General features: G+C 44.0%; 1 protein-coding gene across 1 annotated transcript in view; it reads right to left on the bottom strand.

The window, feature by feature from the left end:
- Positions 1–6,487: 6,487 nt before the first annotated feature.
- Positions 6,488–23,540, bottom strand: part of LOC127209481 (liver carboxylesterase 1-like) — a 28,220-nt gene continuing 11,167 nt past the window's right edge. The window contains exons 6-14 of the mRNA XM_051169132.1: positions 20,927–21,031; positions 19,489–19,593; positions 17,866–17,904; positions 16,915–17,055; positions 15,227–15,307; positions 14,842–14,989; positions 8,451–8,582; positions 7,127–7,199; positions 6,488–6,855 (exon numbers count right to left, since the gene is read on the bottom strand). Of these exons, the coding sequence (XP_051025089.1) occupies positions 6,678–6,855; positions 7,127–7,199; positions 8,451–8,582; positions 14,842–14,989; positions 15,227–15,307; positions 16,915–17,055; positions 17,866–17,904; positions 19,489–19,593; positions 20,927–21,031 (1,002 nt within the window). The 3' untranslated portion in view covers positions 6,488–6,677. The remainder of the gene's footprint in view (positions 6,856–7,126; positions 7,200–8,450; positions 8,583–14,841; positions 14,990–15,226; positions 15,308–16,914; positions 17,056–17,865; positions 17,905–19,488; positions 19,594–20,926; positions 21,032–23,540) is intronic.

Genomic DNA, 23,540 nt, shown 5'->3' on the forward strand with positions numbered 1-23,540 from the left:
CAGATTCAGGTTATTCTAAATTCTCCGTTCCAATCTGGCAATACTTTGAAGCTTTCGTAGTATCAAAACAAAGAAAGTCATAACCAAGGCATTTTTTTATTTTAAAAAATTCATACAATATATTTTGATCACAGTTTCCTTCCTGCCTGAGTCCTCCCAGATGCTTTCTTTCTGAAAGAATACCAAAAAAACAAACAAACAAACAAAACCAACAAGACAAAACAAAAACCCCAAACACAAACAAAACAACACCAAAATAAAAACAAAACGAAAACACCAAACGAACAACAACAAAACCCAATAGACCAAACAACAACAAAAAACCCTAAACCATCACCACAACCACAAGAAAAGCACACAACCACCACAACAAAAAAAATGACGGATCCTGTTTTGTGCTGGCCAACCGCTCCCAAGCAGGAGGCCTGTCCCGGAGTGCGATTCATCTACACAGTGACACTCCACTGGATAAAATGAAATTTTCTTCTCCCAGTAGCTGTCAAGTAATTTCAGATAGCTTCTTGGTTAGCAGTGGGACTTTGTGTCCATGTCCCCTTCTCTGTGCTGGGATTTTGCTGGCTTGAAGTTGTGATGGCTCTAGGCATGCTGCCACCACCTATGTGAATTCATATGTCAAGACAGTATAATGATACATCAGTGGAAACACCATTAAGTTACATCATATGGGACGGTCTCAGCTATAGGCCTCAGCTATGACTTGACTGTATATAACCTTAGCCTCTAAGTTGGTAGAAACTAGGGCTCCGTTGCTGTATTCTAACGGGTTTACCCAAGAGCCACAAAAGACGTTTCAACTTACAAACAGAGGCTAATAAATGCATCAAAGGAGTCTAAAGATTGGCCCAAGATAACTTGGCTCTGGACTTGTAACATTCCAACCTCCGCACATCACCAAAGTTATAGTCAATTAACATTGTTGAGGGTTCGATGTAAGATGTGACTCTTTCTAGGAACTTTCACTCACAGTTGTTTCCAATAAGAAATCTGCCTTAATTATCCTCCATTATTCAGGGCAGGAAGGGCTTTCTGAATAGGATTCTCTCCACCCAGGAACGACTGCCAACAACTGACAAATGGGACCTTGTAAAACTAAAGAGCTTTTGTATAGCAAAGAACAATCTACTGCGTGAGAATTGTTGCCAACTACACATGCCATAGATGACTAATATTTAGAATATACAAAGAACTCAATATAACAGAGAACTAAGAAACCAAATGATTAAAAAAAGAGGAGTGTGGATCTGAGTTCACAAAAGAATTAAAATTGGATGAGAAATATCTTTCAAAAATATTCAACATCCAAAGAATAATAAAAGTATATTAAAAAGATACAATAAAAATGAATCAGAATAGGACAAAACAAATAGAAAAAAAGATCAAAAGAAAAAGCACAAATAAACTCTGAGACATCCTTTGCACAGGAATCCCATAAAAACACAAAATGGGAAGCAATAATATATACAGAAAGGCCCTGTAAAGTTTTTTGAAAATTTAAAGAATGATAAGACAAAACAAAACAAAAAACCAAAGATGCCGTTGTGTTTGTTATGTGTTGGCCACATACTGCTAGACATGGGGCCCGCACTTAAGAGAGCTTTGTGTCCCCAGTGAGACTGTTGGAGAAAACTAATTTTTCATGTGCAAGTAGTTATCAGCTGGATACAGCTTCTGGCTTAGGGATGGGGGCCTGTGTCCACTTCTGTTCTTAGCACTGGGCCCTCATCTGTCATAGATGCTTGAAGGTCTTTTCAAGCACAACCTCTGGGAGTTCATATGTTTGTAGGTCCTGCAGTGTTCAGAAAGCCTTGTATTCCTAAATTCTCCCATGCCCTCTAGGCTTTTTTTTTTTTTTCCTGTTTAAGGAGAGACAGTGTGCATGCTGATGGGAGGGGAAGTAAGGAGGATCTCTGAGGGATTCGGGGATGGGAAACTGTAATCAAATGTATTGTAAGAAAAATAAAATTAAATAGAAGAACAAAGAGTCAAGGACACCACAAGAAGATCTACAGAGCACACTAACCTGGAGCCATGGGAACTCACGGAGACTGAATCACCAACCAAAGAGCATTCACATGCTGTATGTACCTAGACCCCTACACATATGTAGACCCCCACCCCCACACACATGTGTGTGTGTGTGTGTGTGTGTGTGTGTGTGTGTGTGTGCGTGACACACGTATTCAATGGAATTACATCACACAGGGTGATACTGCTCTTCCCCAGAGCCATAGATTGACTCTCTAAAAATCCCAGTGACCAAGCATGGGAAACTTCCCTTCTAGGTGTTACTCTCAGGAGGATGTCCTAAGAGATTCCTAAAACGATATAAGCTATTGCTGTTTCCTTTGTTTGCCTCCCAGAAGCTGAAGATAAAACCCTCCTGCTGAGGACAGCACATACTTTGGGTATAAGTCTTGGGAGTATTGAACTGGATCTGACCTTAAAGCCTCCTCCTCCTCCTCCCCAGCGTCTCCCTTAAGCCTCAGAGTGTCTGAAGGAGCCGTGCAAGCTGCCAAAAGAGAAAGACAACCAGCATTGCTGCCCAGCTGTAAAGCTCAGGAGCCACAACAGTAATTGGTCCAGCGAGATTTCCCCAGAATTGCAACTGCTACATTTACATCTGGGAAGGACCCAACAGCTGTCTAGTTGGACTTATGGCCCACTCACTAGGAGGGAATTCATGTCTGGTTCTGCAAATCTAGCCAACCCCCAGTGCCCGGAGAGGACATAGACCCTAGAGGACCCACTACTGCCATTTTCTCAAACCAGTATGATTTCTAACTGTATTCTAAATATGTATTCTTACATCCAGAGATGAGTAGAGCCCTGATCTTCCTCTAAGAAGCTTCATTTTTAAAAGATCCATCAAGAGTGAAAATGGAGAGAACAACTGACTCGGGGAGGGGGGGGGACGACCCAGGCCCACGTGTACAGTGCTGACCCCAGAGTAGGCTCGGGTGACACCACAGGAGGGAAGTCCACATATTGGAGGAGTGAGAAGACAAGGACGCTTTCTGTTAGATAGTGTATTCTAGACATGACAAGCTGAATTCGTGAAATCTCACAACATGGACACCCAAACAAGATCTGCACAGTGATAACATCAGGTGACATACCAAGGAGGTGGGTGGGGGAACTCTCACAAGGCACCACCACTAGATGAAAAGCTATGGGTGATCAATGGCTGCTGAGAGAGAGAGAGAGAGAGAGAGAGAGAGAGAGAGAGAGGGAGAGAGAGAGAGAGAGAGACAGAGAGACAGACAGACAGACAGACAGACAGAGACAGACAGAGAGACAGACAGACAGAGACAGACAGAGAGAAACAAAGAGACACAGAGAGAGAGAGAGAGGGAGGGAGAGAGGGAGGGAGTCAGACAGACAGACAGAGACAGAGACAGAGACAGAGACAAAGACAGAGACAGAGACAGAGACAGAGAGAATTGGTTTTATGCAGGGAAAAGGCCCCTGTTAGGTTATCTAAGCCCCAAACACATGTATAGAACAACACTAAACCTCAGCAGGCTTTAGGCTATACATATAAATAGTAATATATATACATATATGGTGACTTAGTTGGGGTTGCTATTGCTGTGATGAAACACCATGACCAGAAGCAAGTTGGAGAGGGAAAAGTTTATTTTGCTTATGGTTTCACAGCACAGTCCACCATCAGAGGAAGCCAGGACGGGAAGGAACCTGGAGGCAGGCGCTGCAGTGGAAAGTAGCCGTGGAGGAGTGCTGCTTACTGGCTTGCTCTTTGTGGCATGTTCAGTCTTAGACTTTCTTATAGAAGTCAGACCAGGGATGGCACCACCCACAGTGGGGTGGGCACTTCCGCATCAATCACTGATTATGAAAATGTGTTCCAGGCCTGGCTGCAGTCTGATCTTGCAGAATCGTTTTCTCTATTGAGGTTCCCTACTTTTAAATGGCTCTAGCCTGTTGACATAACACAAGAGCCAGCACACATACACAGAACAATAATAAAGAAAGAAAAAGAAAAAATAATAAAGAAAGGAAACAATAAAGAAATAGAGAAAAAGAATTTGAGAAGGAGGGAGCATAAGAGGAGGGAGATGGGGAAGAGAGTGGAATGGAAATGATATAAACACATTGGTGTATGAATTTTTTCAAAAATTAAATAAAAAAGAAAATTTCCACAATCCCTTCTTTGGTATTCTGCAGTAACAGCCTTTCCTTGGGCTGTTTTCAATATCACTTGTCTGTGTTAGCTTTCCATACCCTCCCATCCCAGGTGAGGCTCCTTCAGCACTTGCCTCTGATGCTCAATTTGTTTCTTGTTAATGGTGTTCTCCTGCTTTTCTGGGCTCTTGGTGTTGCATTAAATGTTTTACATCATGTGTAGGAGTGGGGAAATGGGATCAAACTGTACACGTGGAAATAGATGTGCCCTCTTGGGAGCACAAAGGTCCTGGCACTCACAGACAGCGCTAGGGAAACCAGGAGTGTTAAACGCAGGAGGGTCTTTTTGAAGGAGAAGGCTGGGGTTGGAAGAGGCTAATAGCCTAGGTAATCCCATGTTATCTGTAGGCCAGGCTTTCTTTAAGCTTCTCAAAATCAGGACTACAGGTGGCTAAAAGTCTATATGACCTTTATTTGGTTTTTTTGTTTTGTTTTGTTTTGTTTTTCGAGACAAGGTTTCTCCGTGTATCCTTGGCTGTCCTGGACTCACATTGTAGACCAGGATGGCCTCAAACTCACAGGGATCCACCTGCCTCTGCCTCCCGAGTGCTGGGATTTGAATTATCTGTATGGCCAAGGTTCCTGTGAGCTCCCACAAGCAGAGTCGGAGGGAAGGTGGCTAGTAGTCTAGATCTGCACTATCTCTAGGGCCAGGCCATATCTGGTTCCCCCAGGCTCCCACAAACAGGACCAGAGATGGCTAATAGCCTAGCTGACCTTTCAGCTATCTGTATGGCTAAGGGCTCCCCTAGGCTCCCACCTAAGGGCCAGATGGGGTTAATATCCAGGTGACCTCTGTGCTATCTGTCTGACTGAGTGACCTCAGCAGATCCTCCCCTAGGCCCTTAAGATAACACCATAGCCCATCTCTAGAACCCACCTTCATGAAAGAAGTGACGTGTACTTTGAGAAGAGTACTGACACAAACACGCTTTGTTGTGCACACAGGTTTGTGTTACACTAGGAAACTTTCCCCCCCACATTGAGCTGTAAACATGCCTAAAATAAACTGCTGAGGGTCAGACTATAGAAGGTTGAACCAACACCAGTTGCTAAGCCGTGTTGAAGTGGATTTCCTTCTTGCTGAATCCTGTTATTCTGCAGGCCCCGGCTTGCAGAGACTCCCACACCCCGACACGTACTTTTGCTCAGCTGACTGTCCCAGTGAATCCAGAAGTCTCTCTTCAGAGTTTTGTGGACATCATTTTGAAACTATACTTTAGAGAATGACTGCAGTGGTCGGAGCTTGAGTCTGAAGTGCTCCCAGCCATGGAAGGATCTGGAACAGGTGTAGAGAAAATCACCTCAAGGGCTATGTTCAGGGTGGGGAACTGTGGAAGGATCAGTGAGCCAGTGCCAACATGCTACAGTCACCACTGTATTTCTGTCTTCCTATTCTTATGTTTGGAGGTTAGTTAGTTCTGTCAGCGTCTGACCAAAGGTCCCCAAAACAGCACATAAGGAAGCAGAGGCAGGCCTCATCAAGACCCTGAAACAAGTTATAAAGGTAACGGTGGTGGTCAACAGACCATCTCATAGTTCCCCAGAAGTAGGATGGAAAGAACATGAGACAGCAATGTTTTCTAGCTGGATCAGGGACTTCCTCACTAGGGCACCACAGGCTGCGTGCTGGTACCTACCCTTCCCCTAGTGAAATCCAACTCCCCATGCATAGTCTTCCATCTTAGATATTTACACGTATAAGTCTGATTTTTGGTAAAAATAAGCTTCCAAGAAGAAGGCAACACCTTCCCAGAAGTGCTCACCCTGGAGGAGGCAGGAGGGTGGGGAAAGTGGGTAGAAGAGAGATAGATATAGGGCCCATGTCTGCTGGGATTGGGCCATTGCTGCTCATCCTATCTCATGCTTTTCCTAAAGAGTATATTCCTGTGTCTTTGTTTGCTCTAATTAAGCTCTTGACTACTTGGGTTACTCCCGTGTCCTGTCTGAATTATTAGAAACACAAGAACAGAGATGGCTGCTGGGGTCATGACTAGAGGACCTTTCCATTACACTCACATGGTCATTGTGATTCTGTCATGCCCCAGCCTCCCATGCTCCAGTGTTCAGTGCTGGATATATCCAAAGTCCCCATTAACCCTTCCAAGCATGCTGGGATTTAGCACATGTACAGGGCAAGCTATTCCTACAGGGACAGTCTCCCCACTCAAGGTCACCTCTCCTTGCCTTTCTCTCCCTGGGGAAGGAAGATGGGCTCATCTGTGGTTCAAGACACAGACACTGATTTGGTTCTCCCCCCTCTGCAAAATAAATCATTTATTTTAGAAATTGAAACCACAGCTACAAGCATTTCTCTTCCCTGGTTTCTGCCCACTCCCAACATGCAATTCTTCAGCCCCTGGGATGAGAAAGGGCTTTGGGATACAAACATCTTCTGTTTAGCAGCATTGCCCTGGCTGCTAAGGACGTCCAGGGCTGCGTTGCCTTCCACTTCATTTCTCAGTGTCTCCCTTGGCTGCTTTTTCTGCCTCCATAGCCCGGAGGCTGGTCCAGAAGGCTGCTTCCTTGTCTTTGAGCTTCCGGGCTTCCTGGGTGGTGGCTCCAATCTGAAGGTAACTTTCCTTCTGGTCGTACTCTGGCCAGTGTGGCAGTCCCTCCCCATTGGGGTTCCTGAGGACAGAATTAAACAGAGGTTCCCCAAAGCTGCTCTGTGCATACTTCTGAGGGGGCACACCATTGCAAGAGATCGTGCCGCCCCCAGAGACACCTACTCACCTGGGGAGGGGGCAACCTGTCCGTTCTTAGAGCGTTCTCATTGTCAGAACACTATGCTCACTGCTTTGGTCACTCAGACTTTAGAAACTACCCCTTCCAATCGGGAGTCTCACCAGCACCCCACATCACCCACCAAACTCACTCTGTTTTTATTCACCAGTCTTACCCATTTCGAGCAAAATTGCCCCAAAACTTCATCATCATCCTGCTGAGGTTGATCTCCTCCTCCGAGGCACCATCTGTCGGGGGTGGGGGGTGGGGGAGACAAGAATTCTTTCCTGATCATGGTGTGGTTCCCAGGCAGTGTTAGGATCAGCTGGAGGTGTTTAGGAATGCAATTTTCACTCTTCCCATACACCTGCTGAGTTGGAATCCACATCCGTAGAAGAGTGAGGCTGAGTGCTCTATTCCAGCTTGGACATGGCTGGTCTAGGACTCACAAATGGGCCTGTAGTCTATGTGTGAGCTGCTTCCTTTGTTTCTCATTGTCACCCGCTTTCCTTCTCTACTCAGGGCTACCATGCCAAACCCCAGAGTTTCCTTTGGCTCCTAGGATGCTGACTTCTGGATCCTCTCTCATTTGCATAGATTCTGAAACATGCAAGAACTATTAGGGCTCTAAGGGGTCACCTAAGTAGGAGACACCCAGAGCCCCTGGTGTGCTATGACTAGCCGTAAGTATGAGTCACGGGTCACCTACACATACCGAGAGTCAAGGTGCTGAAGATATTTGTGAGACGTTTTCTTTAAATTTTATTTTAGTAAAATTTAAAATTATTAAAATGTTTATATGTTGACATGTAGCCAGAGCTATGGAAAGATAAGTGTTAGACAGACCCCAACCAAGCTCAACACCAGTGCTGATGCTCTCTCCTCTCACATTCTATAGGCTCCTGCATTTAGAAACTCAAGCAGTGCTGTTCTTGCCTGAGGCAGAGCCCTGCAGATGACATGCCACTTGTCTTAGTGACATCACAGGCCAGGATTATGAGGGTGACTACTTTGGCTAGGGGTACAGCTTCCTGTATGCCTGTCGGAGGGGGAGAAACAATGGAGCCCTGTCTTCATTGTAGTTTGAACGTGAAATGTCCTTCTTAAGCTTGTGTGTTGCAACACTGGGTCTCCAACTGGTAGTGCTGTTTGGGAAGGCTGTGGGAAGTGTAGGAGCAGTGACTTGTATAGAGTAGGTCACTGGGGGGGGGGGGGGGTGGTGAGTGAGCCTTGAGGTTTATAGCCTGGCTCCACTTTCTAGTCTTTCTCTGATTCCTAACTGATAACATAGTGTGACTGGTCAACCTAATGGCCCTGTCACCATGCTTTCCTCCCCGTAGTGGACTGAGGCCCTTGGGCAGGTGTATTTGCCACAGAAATATCTAAAGTACCTAACACAGTACTGTTCAGAAAGTAGGCCGAGGAGAAGAGATTCTTGCTTAAGGCCACCAAACCAGTATTAGAACCCAAGGCTCACAACTTGAAGTCCAAGCCATTACCTTTTAAAAATGGTGTCCCCCAAACATAGTAAACTTCGTCACCATGGTCTGCTATCACCATCTTGGGTCTCATGTCAGACACAAAGCTTGGACGGTATGTAAATTCATACACATAGGTGGAGGCTCCAGCATCTGGGAAGACATGAATTCACATACAGTGCATATTACCAGACATACATGGGTGGTATAAAAGCACTGACCTGTACAGGAACCCCCACCCCCATATTTACAGCTAGAAGGGAAACAGAGATTTAAGGTATACTAGGCCCTTGCTTGGGGCTGCTATTGAGGTAGAGCCGGGGGTTGGGATTTGAACAAGGTTGTTTTGGCTTTTTTTCTGAAAAAAGAATGAGTGCATACAGTACAGGCAATGTGTGCCCGGGTGAATGAACCCTGTGTTCATTCAATCTGAGCAGATCTGCACTTAGTAGGCATCTTTTGTCAGCCTGGTTTGGAGCATCCCCAGTGCTTTTCTCAATCCTCCAGAAAAGAGTGGTGCAAACCCAAGCCACCGGAGCGTGAGGACATTTAAATGAACGGCTGTGAAGAGAGCAAGCAGTCTCTCTCTGAGGCATCATGAAACCACAAAACTTGGAGTTCTTATATGACTCTTGCTTGGCTGGGAATGCTACAGCCTTCAGGCATTTAGTCCTAGTCGGCCTCTCTCCTCCTCTCCTTTGCCTTCCTCTCTTACCACCAAATACATCAAAGGCCCACGGCAGCGTTGCTCCTGCCCACGGGATCACTGGGTCAGCTGACTACTTCTGCTTATGGACTAACCCACAGACCCCAGGGAGCTCAGCACCAGTGTCATAGTAGGGCGCAGATGCCGACAGGAGCTACTCTGAGAGCAGAAGGGTAAGGCCCCGAATCAAATAGTGGGAAAAAATTTGACTCCTTTTCCCTGTTTGCTTTCAGTAAAAATCTTTAAAAATATAGGAAAAAGAAGAAGAGGAGGAGGAGGAGGAGGAGGAGGAGGAGGAGGAGGAGGAAGAAGAAGAAGAAGAAGAAGAAGAAGAAGAAGAAGAAGAAGAAGAAGAAGAAGAAGAAGAAGAAGAAAGAAGAAGAAGAAGAAGAAGAAAATTCCTTGTCATTCCACCACTGAGACAATCCCTTGATGTTTTAGCACATTTCCTCCTATATATAAAGCTGGGGTAACATTATCCTAGACTTCTTGTAACATAATGTAATCCTTTTTCATATTATTAAATATTCATCCATATAATAGCAAACATTTAGGTGACCTCAGCATGAAGACATGGAGTGGTTACTGAGAAGGCATTCTCAGCCTCCACCACCATCCCACGCCTTAGCAAGACATGTTGCTCTGAATAAGTGTTCCTCTGTGGCTCTGCTCTCCACCTATTAAGCAGCCGCTTCAACGTCATGCACAATTTGCTCAAAGAAGAGTGACCTAGGCTCTGAGATGGAAATGACTGTGGAAGGAACTGAGAGACCCAAACTGTGGAGGGGAGCACTTCTCTTAGTCACTGTGACTGGTTTTAAGCCTCTTGCCTAAGACCACTGAGATGAGATCAGTAAAATATGCACAATTATAAAATAAATTGTCATGGGAAGTAGGGCATAGGTACTTAAGTAACAACTATCAGGGACAATTTAAGAGATAGAAATACATATATAGACAAACACACATGCGCATGCATAGACACATACACCACATATACACACACATACACACACACATGCAGACACACACACACAAATATACTCAGATACACACATATGCACATGCACACAGACATACATAGACACAATTATATTCATATACATGCATACACACATGCACACACACAAACACACATATACACAAACATACTCATAATACACACATGCACACACACAAACACACATATACACAAACATACTCATAATACACACATGCACATGCATGCAAACATAGGCACATGCTCACGTTCACATACACAAACATGCACACATATACACAAACACATACACATACTTACACACATGCACATACACAAATACACAGACAAGCATACATATAATAGACACACACACAGACACATGCATACAGGCACAGACATATATACACACATCCACACACAAATACACATACACACAGACACATGAACACACACACGTATACACAGACACATGCATACACATATACATACAGACATACACATATGCACACACATAAATGTGCACAAACACACATACACATACACCTGGGAGGGGCAAAGAGAGGGAGAGATGGGCCAGGGTCTGCCCCAGCAGTCAGACAGGTTCCAGCAGAGGAGACCAGGATCAAGCAGAGGAGAGTATTGGGTGAGTGAGTCAGAGATGGTGGCTGGGAGAATCTTACAACTCTGACTAGGAACCAGGATGTTTCTTTATACAGATTCCACCAAAGAGACCAACTTGCGATTTCAGATCATATCATTTTATCCCTGGACAAGTGTTACAAGTACGGAGAGAACAGTTATTATCAGTCTCAAATCACCTGAGACTGTGTGAGCATTCATAGCATATGACATTCTGTTCTGCAGGAAAGCGAGACAGTAAACAGATGGAAAAGTATCTGAGTCTGTCTAGATGAATTCCCAAGCCTTGAACAATGCATAGAGGTTGAAGTATAAATCGTGGGTTAGCCTAGCTTAAATATTTGAAATCTCTCCCAGGCTGCATGCAGGCTGACCTGTTGTATTCATTTGTTTTCTTTTCTTTCTTTCTTTTTCTTCCTTTCTTCTTCTTCTTTTTTTTTAATGAAAAGAGCTCACTGTATTTCTTTTATATTAATTTTACATAATCTATATATTATCAAAGGTTGTTTTAGGCAGACTAATTTTGCTATTAATTTTTTATATTCTGGGGGCAATGTCCTGTAAACTACATATAGGAGAAAGCCTGTAATCGGATGTTGCTGAACCTATTGTCTCTGAGTTTGCTTAGGGTCAGGTGTGCCCAGAGAACTCTGGGGCTGCGCAACTTTTTTGTGCTTTTCACAATCGCCGTGGCAAGGAAGACTCCCGAGCAGGGCCAGATAAGGTTATCTCTTTGAGGGCAGAAATAATTTTCTGAAGGGAAAAGACATAAATGAATCATAATATAAAAATTCCCCCACAAAGGCAACACATAGAGATCAGAAACCCGAGGTGAGAGAGTCAGCGTTGCTGGTCCATGTCAAACAGCTGTGCCAGCTTCAGGGCTTTCACCATTTTCTACCAGTCATGGCTGCACCAAAAAGGAGAGGGAAGAAGAGAGCTCAAAGTGATATAACCTGTGTGTGATGGCCTTTTAAAAGTCTTTTGGGAGGGGGAACCATATGGGTTCTTGTTATATTTTATTATTTTACACATGTGGCAATGAGAGATGAGAAACCCCGACTCTTACACACTGGAAAACAGTTTCCAATTTGTGTTAAGAGCTTTAAAATGTTCCTGTGGCGAAGGATAGTAACTTCTTTTCTAAAAACCAATCAAAAAATGATTAGACATGTGGTTAAGCATTCATGCATCTAGGCCTCAGTACAACATTATCTGTCTTATTGAAATATGAGCCTCTGGACTAAAGACCCGACAGGCCGGAGAGTAGACCTCATATACCCATTCATGAGCGCTTTTGGTAGATTTTTCCTTTTGATAAATTTTTATTGGGATTATGGAAAGTCACATTATATAGTGTTCTCCGAACAAACCCCTCATACAAAATTAAATTTTTAAAAGATTTATTCATTTACTATTATGTATACGGTACTCTGCCTGCATGTACACCTGCAGGCCAGAAGAGGGCATCAGATCACATTATAGATGGCTGTGAGCCACCGTGTGGTTGCTGGGCATTGAACTCAGGATCTCTGTCGGAGCAGTCAGTGCCCCTAACTCTGAGCCATCTCTCCAGGCCCCAAAATTAATTTTTAAATGATATAAGATATAGAAAAACTATTAGACAATGCAAAAAATTATAGTGGATGCCTCCATGTGGGCCCTTGTCTAAAGGCAGAAGAGACACTTCCGGTAAGTTTCATGCTTGGAAATAGGTTGAGCGTAGCCCCTGCTGGCAGCAACCCACCAGACCCCCAAATGTGTCAAAAGTCTAGCAAATCCTAAGCCAGAAGGTGTCGTCAAAAGCTTGCTCTTTGAAGAAAAACATATTAAAGGTGCCCTAGAAACAAGCCCCTGGAGGTGTCTTGGGAGTGTCTCCTGCTTTTCAGTTACCCTTGGTTAAAAAACCCAGATCTGGGATTGGGGGTGGCGAGGTGGGGGGATGAGGTATGGGGTGAGGGGTTGGGGGTGGGGGGATGAGGGGATGAGGTATGGGTGTGGGGTGTAGGGGTAGGGGGTGGGGTATGGGGCATGGGGTGGGCTGTGGGGGTATGGGGTGGGGGTGGGGATGGGGATTTTCCTATTTTTTTCCTTCCATAGCTCTCTTTGTCTTTCTTTTATCATTAAGCTTAGTGAAGTAAAGTTAAGCTCTTCAACTCTTGTCTCAACCCTTGCTGTCCTGTGCTCCCTCTGCTACCCTGTGCTCCCTCTGCTGCCCTGTGCTCCTTTGAACTGGGGAATCTGGCCAGAAAGCTCCCTCCCTGCCCAGAAGGCTTTCTTCTTGACCGGTTCTCAGGACAGCACCTTCTTCTGCTAGCCTCCAAAAAGCTATAGAAAATTCTGTGACCTGATTCTCAGCTCAGCCTCCTGGAGAAAGGAACCCACACCTCCAGATTGAGGAATTAATTATGAGTGATATCTAGTGCCTTCTTCATGTATTAGGGTATGTTTTAAAGTTTCTGCAAGTGTAAACATACTGATTTTATAATTAGAAAAGTTATTTTTATCAAGAAGGGTAAGACAATATAAAAAAAAAAAAAGTAGATAAAGCCTGCACTGTGCTGTCTGAAATAAACTGAACTCAGAGTCATAAAATGCCAGCTGAAATGAAGTGAGCAGTAACAAGCTCACTGGGGAGAGCACATCTCACTTTTAGGTGGGTTGGTGCATTTGTGACATCATACCTTAGCTGCACAGCTTTGGGACAACATCAGAAAGTCCCCTCAAAGACCCACTTCAGCTCTCAAAGTGCCCACACTTATATGTACTGAGTTGGATAAAGGCCAGGCACAGACAACAATCATCTCCAGATGCCCCTCCCCCCACAGCTGCCTTTGAGCTGTGGGTCCTATGTGGCCTTTAATAGCACGAGGCTCGGTCCACTTTTCCTGCAGCCTGTGAACAAGCTACCTTACAGCAGCCTCTGACCCTGAACAGGGTCTCCAGAGGTTACTTTTAGGTATCAGTTTGAGTAGATTAAGGACTACTGAAAACCCATCAAGTATTATTTCTGGGTGTTAGCAGCGTCTTTCTAGGGGAGACTGGAATATGACTTGTACACTAATGGAGGAAAGGCATACTCTCATTATGAACAGGGCTCATCTGACCCTTTGGGCACCACAAAGAAGAAAACAGAGAAGGTGACATCCTGGAGTTTCTTCTGCCCTTGCACTCCTGCCAAAAACTCCAGGGTCTTTATGGATGGACTTCGAGACTTATGCCAGGGCTTCACAAAGGCCTCTGGCCTCATGGATTAGATTGAAAAACACACCATCGGCTTCTCTGACCCTGAGGGTTTCAACTTGTGGTCACTTTACCAGAAGCCCAGAGTCTCCCATCTGGTCTGACCCTAGCTTTCTGGCCTTAATAATAGCGCAAGTCAATTCCCCAATGTATCCATCCTCATCTGTCCGTCTGTCTGTCTGTCTGTCTGTCCGTCTGTCTGTCTGTCTATCAGTTATATCCCACTGTTTCAGTCTCTTGACAGACCCTGCCAAACTTTCCAAGAGTTTGTTGTGCTTTATCTCTATATGATCCAATGGAAGTTCAGGCAAGGAGCCCCTAGCAGACTGTGCCTCACATACACACCTTGTTCACGGGCAGGTCAGCTTCAGTACCGTATTGCTTCCAATTATCTTGCCCATGTGTGCAACTGGTCAAGGTGTCAAAGAGCTAACTCATTGGAATAGCTTTCACTGAATGGTGGGTGTGTGCTCATGAGTATGCCTGGTGCCTTTGCTGCTCAGATTGGGTAACTCTGAGATGTGTGCTCTGCATAGTTCTAAGAGCTTCCCAGCCCCATCCATTCACAGTAGGCAGTGGATGGTACTGCATCACTGGTTGGTCTCTTTCCAGTATCATATCCTCATCTCCTTATGAGTGTTTAATGAGATCAACTCCCAAACTGACTGCTTGCATTCATGCCCTGTGGTAGAGATTTATGTAAATGAGAAGCAAAGTAGAACATACCCCATATCACCTGTGGACCACAGGAAATGAGCCTTTGAGTCTTGACCCTCAGCATTTTCCACATTTCACTATACTGGGAGTCAGAGTTGCTCTTTTGTCCAACCCTCAGGACTCACCTCTGTGATAGCGGGCCACGATCACAGATGGCACAGCAAACAGCACATCTCCCATCATGTCTAAAAAGAGGTCTTTCTTTTTGTATAGGCAGTCTGATCTTCCCAAATACTTCTCAGTGGCCACTGGAGTCAGGTCCTGAGAGATGTTCTGAAATCAATCAAGAAAGAGCCCATCCCCACCCAGTGAGCAACGGATTTTTTCCAACCTGTTAGGAAGACTTCAATTCACTATGACTGTCCATCTTCAATGCTGCACTATTCCGTACTCTGGGGTGGGAACTACAGATTGTAGTTGCCTTTTACTCTACCATTTAATTGACCTGTGACTCAGGGCAAGCCCCCTTCTTTGAATATCATCCCCCCCCATTATTCCATTGATACTTACAGCAAGTGGGTAGGACTTCCACAAGAGGGATGTGGCTGTCTTCTGGTCCAGTTTGCCTTCAGAGAGTGGATAGCCCATCATCTATTGAAGAATGGGTAGTCATTTGTAAATTGTTGGGAATTAATGGGACTAATGAAACAGGCTAACCTAACTGTTCAATCCAACTGAACAGAATGAAGGTGTTTACAGGTCTAGATGTGCGTGGGTTTTGATGAATTAGACAATAGTGGTTAACTTGATGGATTTATCCAGAAACCGAAGGAATACAAAGAGATTAAAAGCATGCTTAGCATGTTTTTCAGAAGCCGTGTGTGTGTGTGTGTGTGTGTGTGTGTGTGTGTGTATAATGTGTGAATGTGTGTATATGTCTATAAGTGTATATGTGTGTTTGTAAGTGTGTGTGTGTATGGGTGCATGTTTCTTTATCAAGCTGGAATATATACAAAAATCATCTAGACAATGAGGAGAAATAAAGATCAGGTACTTAGAAGCCAAGACTTCAAAGATAGAGGGCACAAGACATCCCACCTTCAAATCACAGTCACGTAACTGAAGAATGCACAAGCAACCATAATGGCTATGTCATTGGTAATCTGTGAAATCCTTTGGTGTCAAAAGCTTGAGAACTTTTATCTCGCGCTGTTATGTTTACATCTCTGCAGTCAGAGACACCCCAACATCTGTGTGGTTGTAGCAGCACAACCTATCCCCTGCCATGCTTACTTGGGAAGCTGAGCGCTGCCAGGGGAAATCCTGGGTTTCAGCAGACTGCCCCAACCTCCGTTAAAGCAGATACTGCAAAATACTTGCAGTTACCAACCTCTATGATGCTCCCTGAGATCTGAATGTTCCAACCACAACAGTTTCCCCAAGGACCAGAGAGCAATTTTCTATAACTTTTAAAGTTTCTTTGAGGTAAAAACATCTGAGGAGATTGTTCTTGTCCTCCTAGTCTTTATGGAAGGAAAAATCCCTCACTTTGGTAAGGGCTCAATTTTAACTTACAGCTCTGAATGCTCCCATGAAGAGAAGGAAGTTTATCTGGCCACACAGACTCTCCCCTCCTAGCATAGTTGGTCTTTGAGAACTTAACAACATAGAAATCTCTCCCACTCCTGGTGCCAGGAATCTGAGTTAATTTTGTACTCAATTTCTTCTTTAATGCAGCCACACTATGAGTGAAACCCCATCATTCTAATTGAATATGTATTTTTTTTCATTGTTCTATTTTTAGCACAAGAAAATCCCATTTTCCTTTTGGGCACCAAGTTTTCACTTAGGTAAAACCAATCTTTGCAATGAAACATCTTAGTGTACTCGCAGAAATTTATGGGGCATGGGAGTCCAACTCCAAGGTGGGAAGCAACACTGACTCCTGAACTCCCAGCTCCCTCTCCCTTCTGGGTGTCCAGTTGAACAATTTCCATCACTTCCTGGCCTTGGGGATAAGATCAATAGCAATCTGCACAGCTATCATCACTACAGATCTCTCACTTGGAGTCTGCCAGAATTCTTTAGAAGAAAGAATATGGAGAGCAGAGCACCTAGAACTGTCTTGGAGAATGTTTCCATGGAAAGGTCTACTTGTGACAATGAGAACAGCTTCCTGGATTCAAAGAGAAGTTCAGAAAAGAAAGAAGTGCTGGTGGGTTTGGGGGAATCAGTTTTTGAGATCATTATTTTCTCACCGTTGGAATGAACCAGCCAAACTCTTGCTTGTTGATGCCCACGATGTAGGGGACAGTGTTGAAACTCTTCTCAGCCAGGATCTCTTCTGGTGCCTTTGGCAGGACCACTCCATCAATCACGGTAGTCAGGAAGGGGTAGCTCTGGAAATAAACAGCATGTGTTACTTGCTCCACAGAACACCCATGTCTCCTTTGCTTGCTATCTGATGGGGAAGCCCACACTATCAAACTACATGACCATAGACAGAGGCCACAGAAGTTCAAGGCCCCCAAAAGGACTAAGTTTCTGTGAGGAGCTGAACTCTGACTTGTGGGTAGCACTGGTAAGGAAATTAGAAGGTTGTACATTCTGGAATATTTGTATATGCATAATAAAGTTGCATAGAGATGGGGTCCAAAAATATATCAATGAAACGTAAAATTCACACCATCCTCATAGGGCCATTAGTGAACTCCAAGAAAACAGCACAGAATAGGACTGTAGATATTTGACATTTTCACAGAAAATGGCACAGGACAAAGCTCACTGCTAGGAGGTGAGAGGGCAGGACTAGTAGCTAGAAGGCAAAGTTAGAGTTTCTGCTGGGTGCATCAGTCCTTAGCTCCTTGGTGAAGGCTCCCAAAATTCTTACCCAAATGTATTTTCTCCTTGACAGTGGAAGGTTCTAATCTCCTCTTACAGAGCCATGTTGTGGGCAGGAAATGTAAAGGAGAAGAGGATACCCAAACCCAGGAGGCTACGCACTCATTGGGCACACTGCAATGTGACAATCAGCACTGCCTGTGGCTTTGCTGGCTATGTTATTTTGGCATGTGACTACCTTCTCTGGGCCTCTGCAACACATGCACAGAACATAACCACCACTTCACAAGAACTCTTTGCTTCATAGTTAATTGAAGATGAAAGGTATTAAGACTCAGCACCTGTAATGGGAAAGCAACGATCCTTACCTCTCTGGGGTCTCTGAGCAAATCAAGAGCAAAGAATTTCTGTGAAGACAAAGGCAGAAGATGTGATGAACAGGTGTCCCTGTACAAGAACTGGCCTTTAGCTACACTCCCAATTTGTCAGGTTTTCTGTCCTGGTCCCTCCTTGGCTGAGCCCAGTGTGTGAAGCCTTGAGCCTACTGGGCATGGAACACATGATAGTGGAGTAAGGCAAAGCAGGGTAGGCACAAGGAAAGAGACGGACCCTGAGACCCAGAATGAGGGTCCATAGATCTGGAGATGACACTGTTAGTGTGCCTACCTTTCCTAATATGCTTTTTCTTCTTCCTGTGTCACAAGAAGACTCACTGAAGAATTTGTCTTCAAGCTTTGGAAACCATTTATGTTTTGTTTGAATAGTTTGATCAATTTATGAGAACCTAATGTGCCAGGACAAACAGGCAGTGCCCAGTGTTAATGAGATACTATGGGTCCAGGATTATCCTCTAGCATGTAGGACTAAGAAAGAGAAAGAATGAAAGCAAGAGTAAGAGGTTGGGGAATCAAAGTTTCAAGTTTCTCTGACCTCTGACCTTACACTCACATCTTCCCAATGAGGACAATAGATCACATGGCCCTGGATGCTGTGTTTTCTGGGTGTTTTGACAAGGTTCCCTGTAATTACAGAATATCACACCCATCCATCATCTAGTGTCACCTTCCTTTCAAGCATCTTAGCTGGGTGTAATGAATGTATACTCTGCCTTCTTACCTCATCTAAACCATTAAGTACATGGATAGACATCTGAATGATGGATGGTCACATAATATTCACCTAAGTGGATATTGGTGATTCAGATGGATTCATGCATAGAGGATGATAAAGGGCAGATAAATGATAATAGATCATTGTTTTGTTGGAACGGATACTAAAGGCTGGATGCTGCACAAGTATTAAAATGACAAAAAAAAAAAAGGATAAATGAAGCACTATAGATGGGTTGATGTTACATTTGTGGAAGATCATCATGCTTAAATTGATGGATTGGTGGCTACATCAGTGGATGATGGATGGATGGGTGGGTGGATGGATGGGTGGGTGGATGGATGGATGGATGGATGAGTAGTTGCCCTAGAATCAGACCACTACAAACTTATAATTGATAGTTTCTTGTTTCCCATTATTATCTATCTTTATTCTTGATTCCTCCTGATTCAAAACTTACAGAAAGAGTAGAAGGAAAGATAGAAACTAGGAAGATTACTTGCAAAGTTCTGTTTCAAAAAGTCAGTTAACCAACTGTTAGACAGATTGGAACACTTCTGAAAACCCTTGTGCTTACTATCTCCAGCCCTAAAATCTATGGTGGCTGTTACTTCTCTGAATAGAAAAGGTATTCCAATAATCCAACTATAATAACGGTAAAAATCATTGTTTTGATAAGACTGGAGTATTGTTATGTGTTTTTCCAACATATTATTTTTGGACATTTTTGACATTTGAATTGTTTCACAGTAAGGGAAAAATCTAACTTGTATCAGAAGGTTGACACTGTTCCAGAAAGGTCCCCACACAGCTTGTTAAGAACATGAGGACTACTGCACCTCAGACAGAAGTGTGGGGACCCCTGAAATAGACACACCTACCATTTTCAGTGTTGTTGCCAAGAGTTCCTCCTCTGTCTTCTCACGCAGACACTGAACTATGCCGGCTGATGTAGTGACCTCACACCCGGTAGCCACGGCGACTTGCTGCAACAATCACATAGGGAACAGTAGAGTTAGATGGCATTGTTACTCCCCCTCCACGAATGCAGAGAGAGAGCTTCTATCTCTAGCCCAGTTGTGGGATGTGGTAGAAGAGAGTGCTGTAAACCAGCAGCTGAAGCTTCTGGCTTCAGAGTTTCCCCCCTGCTATCCACTGGATTGTGACATGACTCACACATTTGTGTCTTAGTTGCCATTTGTATGATAACATGGATATGATTATCTAAAAGCTGACCCTTTTTTTTTTTTTTTTTTTTTTTAAGAATGACACCGTGAAATGGTGGCTAGAAGCAGAGAATCCCAAATTCTACCTTTTGGATTCATACCCAGTTGTTATAAAGAAGTATCAAAGCAAAAATACTGCTTCCCCACCCCTCGACCTCAAATTGCAGAACAATACTATTACTTTCTTGAACCAAGAGGAAGTTAGTAATGTCAGCGGCAGGTGTGGTACCCATATGGACTGGAAGCAAACTGGCTAGAGGAGGAGGCACGAGCGGGAAGAGGCTGATGATGGTTTGTATGGGCTAGGTTAGAATCCAGAGGAAGAGACTCTTGGCTCACTCTGTTCTCTGCTCATTCTGTCTGCTCTGGCCACCCCAGCCTCCCATCACTTTCTCACACAGGATTCCCTTTTGCACTGGGCATTTGCACATGCGATTCCTTCTTGGGATATTCTTTGCTCACCAGGTAAATATGTCTCTTCTTTCTAGTTCTTACTTATTGGTCACGTTCTCACTAAATGTTCCTTTCAGATTGTTGTGATGTTGCCAAATTTGGTTAATCTCTTTTCTTTACGCATCTTCTTATTGTTGAGATCTTATCATTTGTTTCCTTGCACATTTTTTAAAAATATTCAGTCTTCTTTTCTAGGCTGCAAGGCACATTGATTTACCCAATGAATGGATGCTCTGGGAACCCTGGTTACCAGGACCTTGGGGAGGAATCATGCCAGATCCATAGCCTGCAAGCAGAGTCCTAGAACTCAGATTCTGATGAAGATGTGCCGTAATTACAGGCCACTGATAGCTCTCCAGCCTAGCAGCCTGCCTTGCTACACTTTGTGCAGTGTTCTCAGGGAGTTGAGCAGAGCTGGCAGGTCTGTTGTCTTGAGCTTGAGCCTCAGCTTGGCCCTGATCATGTAGTGACCTTGATAAATCACATCTACATTCTGATGCAATTTCCTCATGAGAAATCAAAAGATTGTGTGCTGTCCCTATTGCTCCTCCAATACTTGGTGGTATCATCTGGATAACAGGATTCAAATCTCCCTCGGAGGTTCCTGATGAGCTTAGAATGGATTACCCTGGTCACCTACCTCAGCCCCTCGCCTGGTACTCTCCCTGAACAGACATGGAGTGAGGGCCACACCACTCTCAGAAATGGCCCTTTGGAAGAGGTTCTTGGTCAGAGGTGACAAAACCTGGGGGTGGCGGAGAGGGAAGGAGAGTTTATGCTCAAGGAAGATGGCCACTGACTTGCTCATCTTGTACAGTTTCCCACACCTACATGCCTTGCCTGCAGACTCTGGTTCTCAGGGGATGTGGTAGCTCCTTACCTGTCTTTGCTTGCTTCCCAGCTCTCCTCAGAGCCAGGGATAGAGTAAGGAGTATGTGCATGCATAGCAACACTGGAAAGAAAGGTTTTACAGTTCCTAGCTACAAACTCTGTTTCAGTGTCCCTAATACTCAGAAAGTGTCTTAGGAAGATGACCATTAGCATCTGCAAAGAACTTTAAAGACATTTCCTTGGAGAAGGGTGAGGACTACACTTATCTGTGGGTGTAAGGACAGATATAGAGAACATAGCTAGGGGTTATGCTGGCTTAGTAGAGAAATGGGTGTGGTTTCTCTTCCAAGATCTGTGGCTTCATTAGTCCTGGATAGTTGGCTAGGTTTCCAATACCAGGCATGTGTGCTTTCTTGTTAAAGTCTACGTACAAATAGAGAGCTGAAGTGTCTCTTTTCAATAGATAGAGACCACTGAGGAAACCACAGCCAATCAAAATGCAGGCTTGTGGAATCCAGGCTCAGTGGATACATCTACAAAACAGCTCTAGCATCTAGAGCTCAGGGAACTATGCATAGAAGGAGGTGGAAAAGTGGTAAGATCAGGGAGTTTGCTGGGAGACTATCTCCCAATAACGTCAGAAGCAACCGTCATAATGTACATCAGCATGACTGATTAAGTATGAGCTGAACAGGAAAAACAGCAATAGACATGCCAAAGTGCAGAGGAAAAACCCAGAAGGCCTCAGTCCTACACAAAGCGGTACAGGCAATGGGCAACTAAAGAGTGCAAAGAATGGGGAAATAGTCTTCCACCGGGAAGAACACACTGACTGGTTGTTCTGGTTGTTCAGTGCCAACTGGTAAGTCCTGAAAAGATACATACAATTAGCATTACCAAAACTGAGCAGGTTGTACTTAGGAGTGTACATGTACATGCATATAGACATATATATCATACACATATATGCATGCAAAAACAATTAACAAAAAAAAAGCCATAAATTTGAAAGAAAGGGGCATAGGGTTTGTGGGGAGAAAAGGGAAGGAAAAAAATAATTATATTACAATCTCAAAAAACCAAAATAAGGAATAACAGAAATTTGAAAGAATTTAGGTAAATCTTGTATTTTACCAAAATAAAAAAAAAAAAAAAAAAAAAATTCTTAAAAATGAAGCTCACAGCACTGACAAGCTGAAGCCAGACAAAGTCTGACACAGAGAAGGGAAGCAGGCACAATGTCCCAACCTCATCAGAAAGCATGCAGAGTTGAAAGCTGCTGGGAGATGGAAAATGAGTTTTCTCCCGTGGAGTGACGGTGGACATGTGTGTCAAGTGTGTGCCAAGCACACGTAAGGGCAGGTCCCACAAGAAAAAAAAAATGTTTTCTCCCATATGTGTGCATGTGTGAGTGTGTGCTTTTTATTGTTGTTTTGTTTAGTGTTCTTCATACTTTTGGTTGTGTTTTTTTGGTTGTTTTGATTTCTGGTTTTGTCTCCTTTGAGAGGAACACGAAGTTGGGTAGGTAGGGAGAGCTGGAGGAGATGGGGAAGGTGAAAGAACATGACCGATATGTGCAAAAAAAAATGTATAAAACCCAACAAACACAAAATAAAGAAAATTCATGCTGTATATGATAGTAAAAGTAAGGGACAACCTAAGGTTCTAATATTATAATGCTGGAAAACACACAGTGTTATATAATTACCATGGAATACCATGTTGTCGTAAAGGAAGTGCTAAGGAAACATATTCAGCATCATCTAGGCAGTGTTTATGTATTATATGTATAATATTGAAGAAATTTTTTCTTAAAATGTTACCTGGCACATAAAAGAGGTAGAGAGACAAGATAAGTTGGTAAACAGAGGCAACAGGGAGAGAGAAAGTTGTAGGAGAAAGACAAGAGAAATACATGTTAAGATGCCGCAGTCACAAGGCCTGGGTGGTGGGATTGGGGATGACTTCTTTCTCCTTTGACATTAATCTTTTTTTTCTTCCCTACCTTCAAAATCTATTCTACAAATATAAAATATTGCCCTGTGACTATTCAGCTGTCAAGTTGATACAAGTTTAAAAGATAATAAGGCTGATCTACCCAACTCTGAGGTGACTGGAGGGTTTTGCACAGCTCCCACTGCTTTCTATAGCTTCCTTCACTCTACCGCCATCTCTAGACCAGCAAGATCACTCACATCTGAAGGTTGTCTGTGACCTCCGTCTCCTCTCCTGCTCCTCTCGTTTCTCCTTCCCTCCCTCCCTCCCCTCCCCCTTCTCTCTCTCTCTCTCTCTCTCTCTCTCTCTCTCTCTCTCTCTCTCTCTCTCTCTCTCTCTCTCCCTCTCCCTCTCTCACTGACTTCTCCTAAAGCACAGAGCCTTTGGCCTAGAGACTGCTGCTCACCCTCTTAGTCATGAACAATCCA

Source organism: Acomys russatus, chromosome 26, assembly GCF_903995435.1.
Source record: "Acomys russatus chromosome 26, mAcoRus1.1, whole genome shotgun sequence".
Lineage (NCBI taxonomy): Eukaryota > Metazoa > Chordata > Mammalia > Rodentia > Muridae > Acomys > Acomys russatus.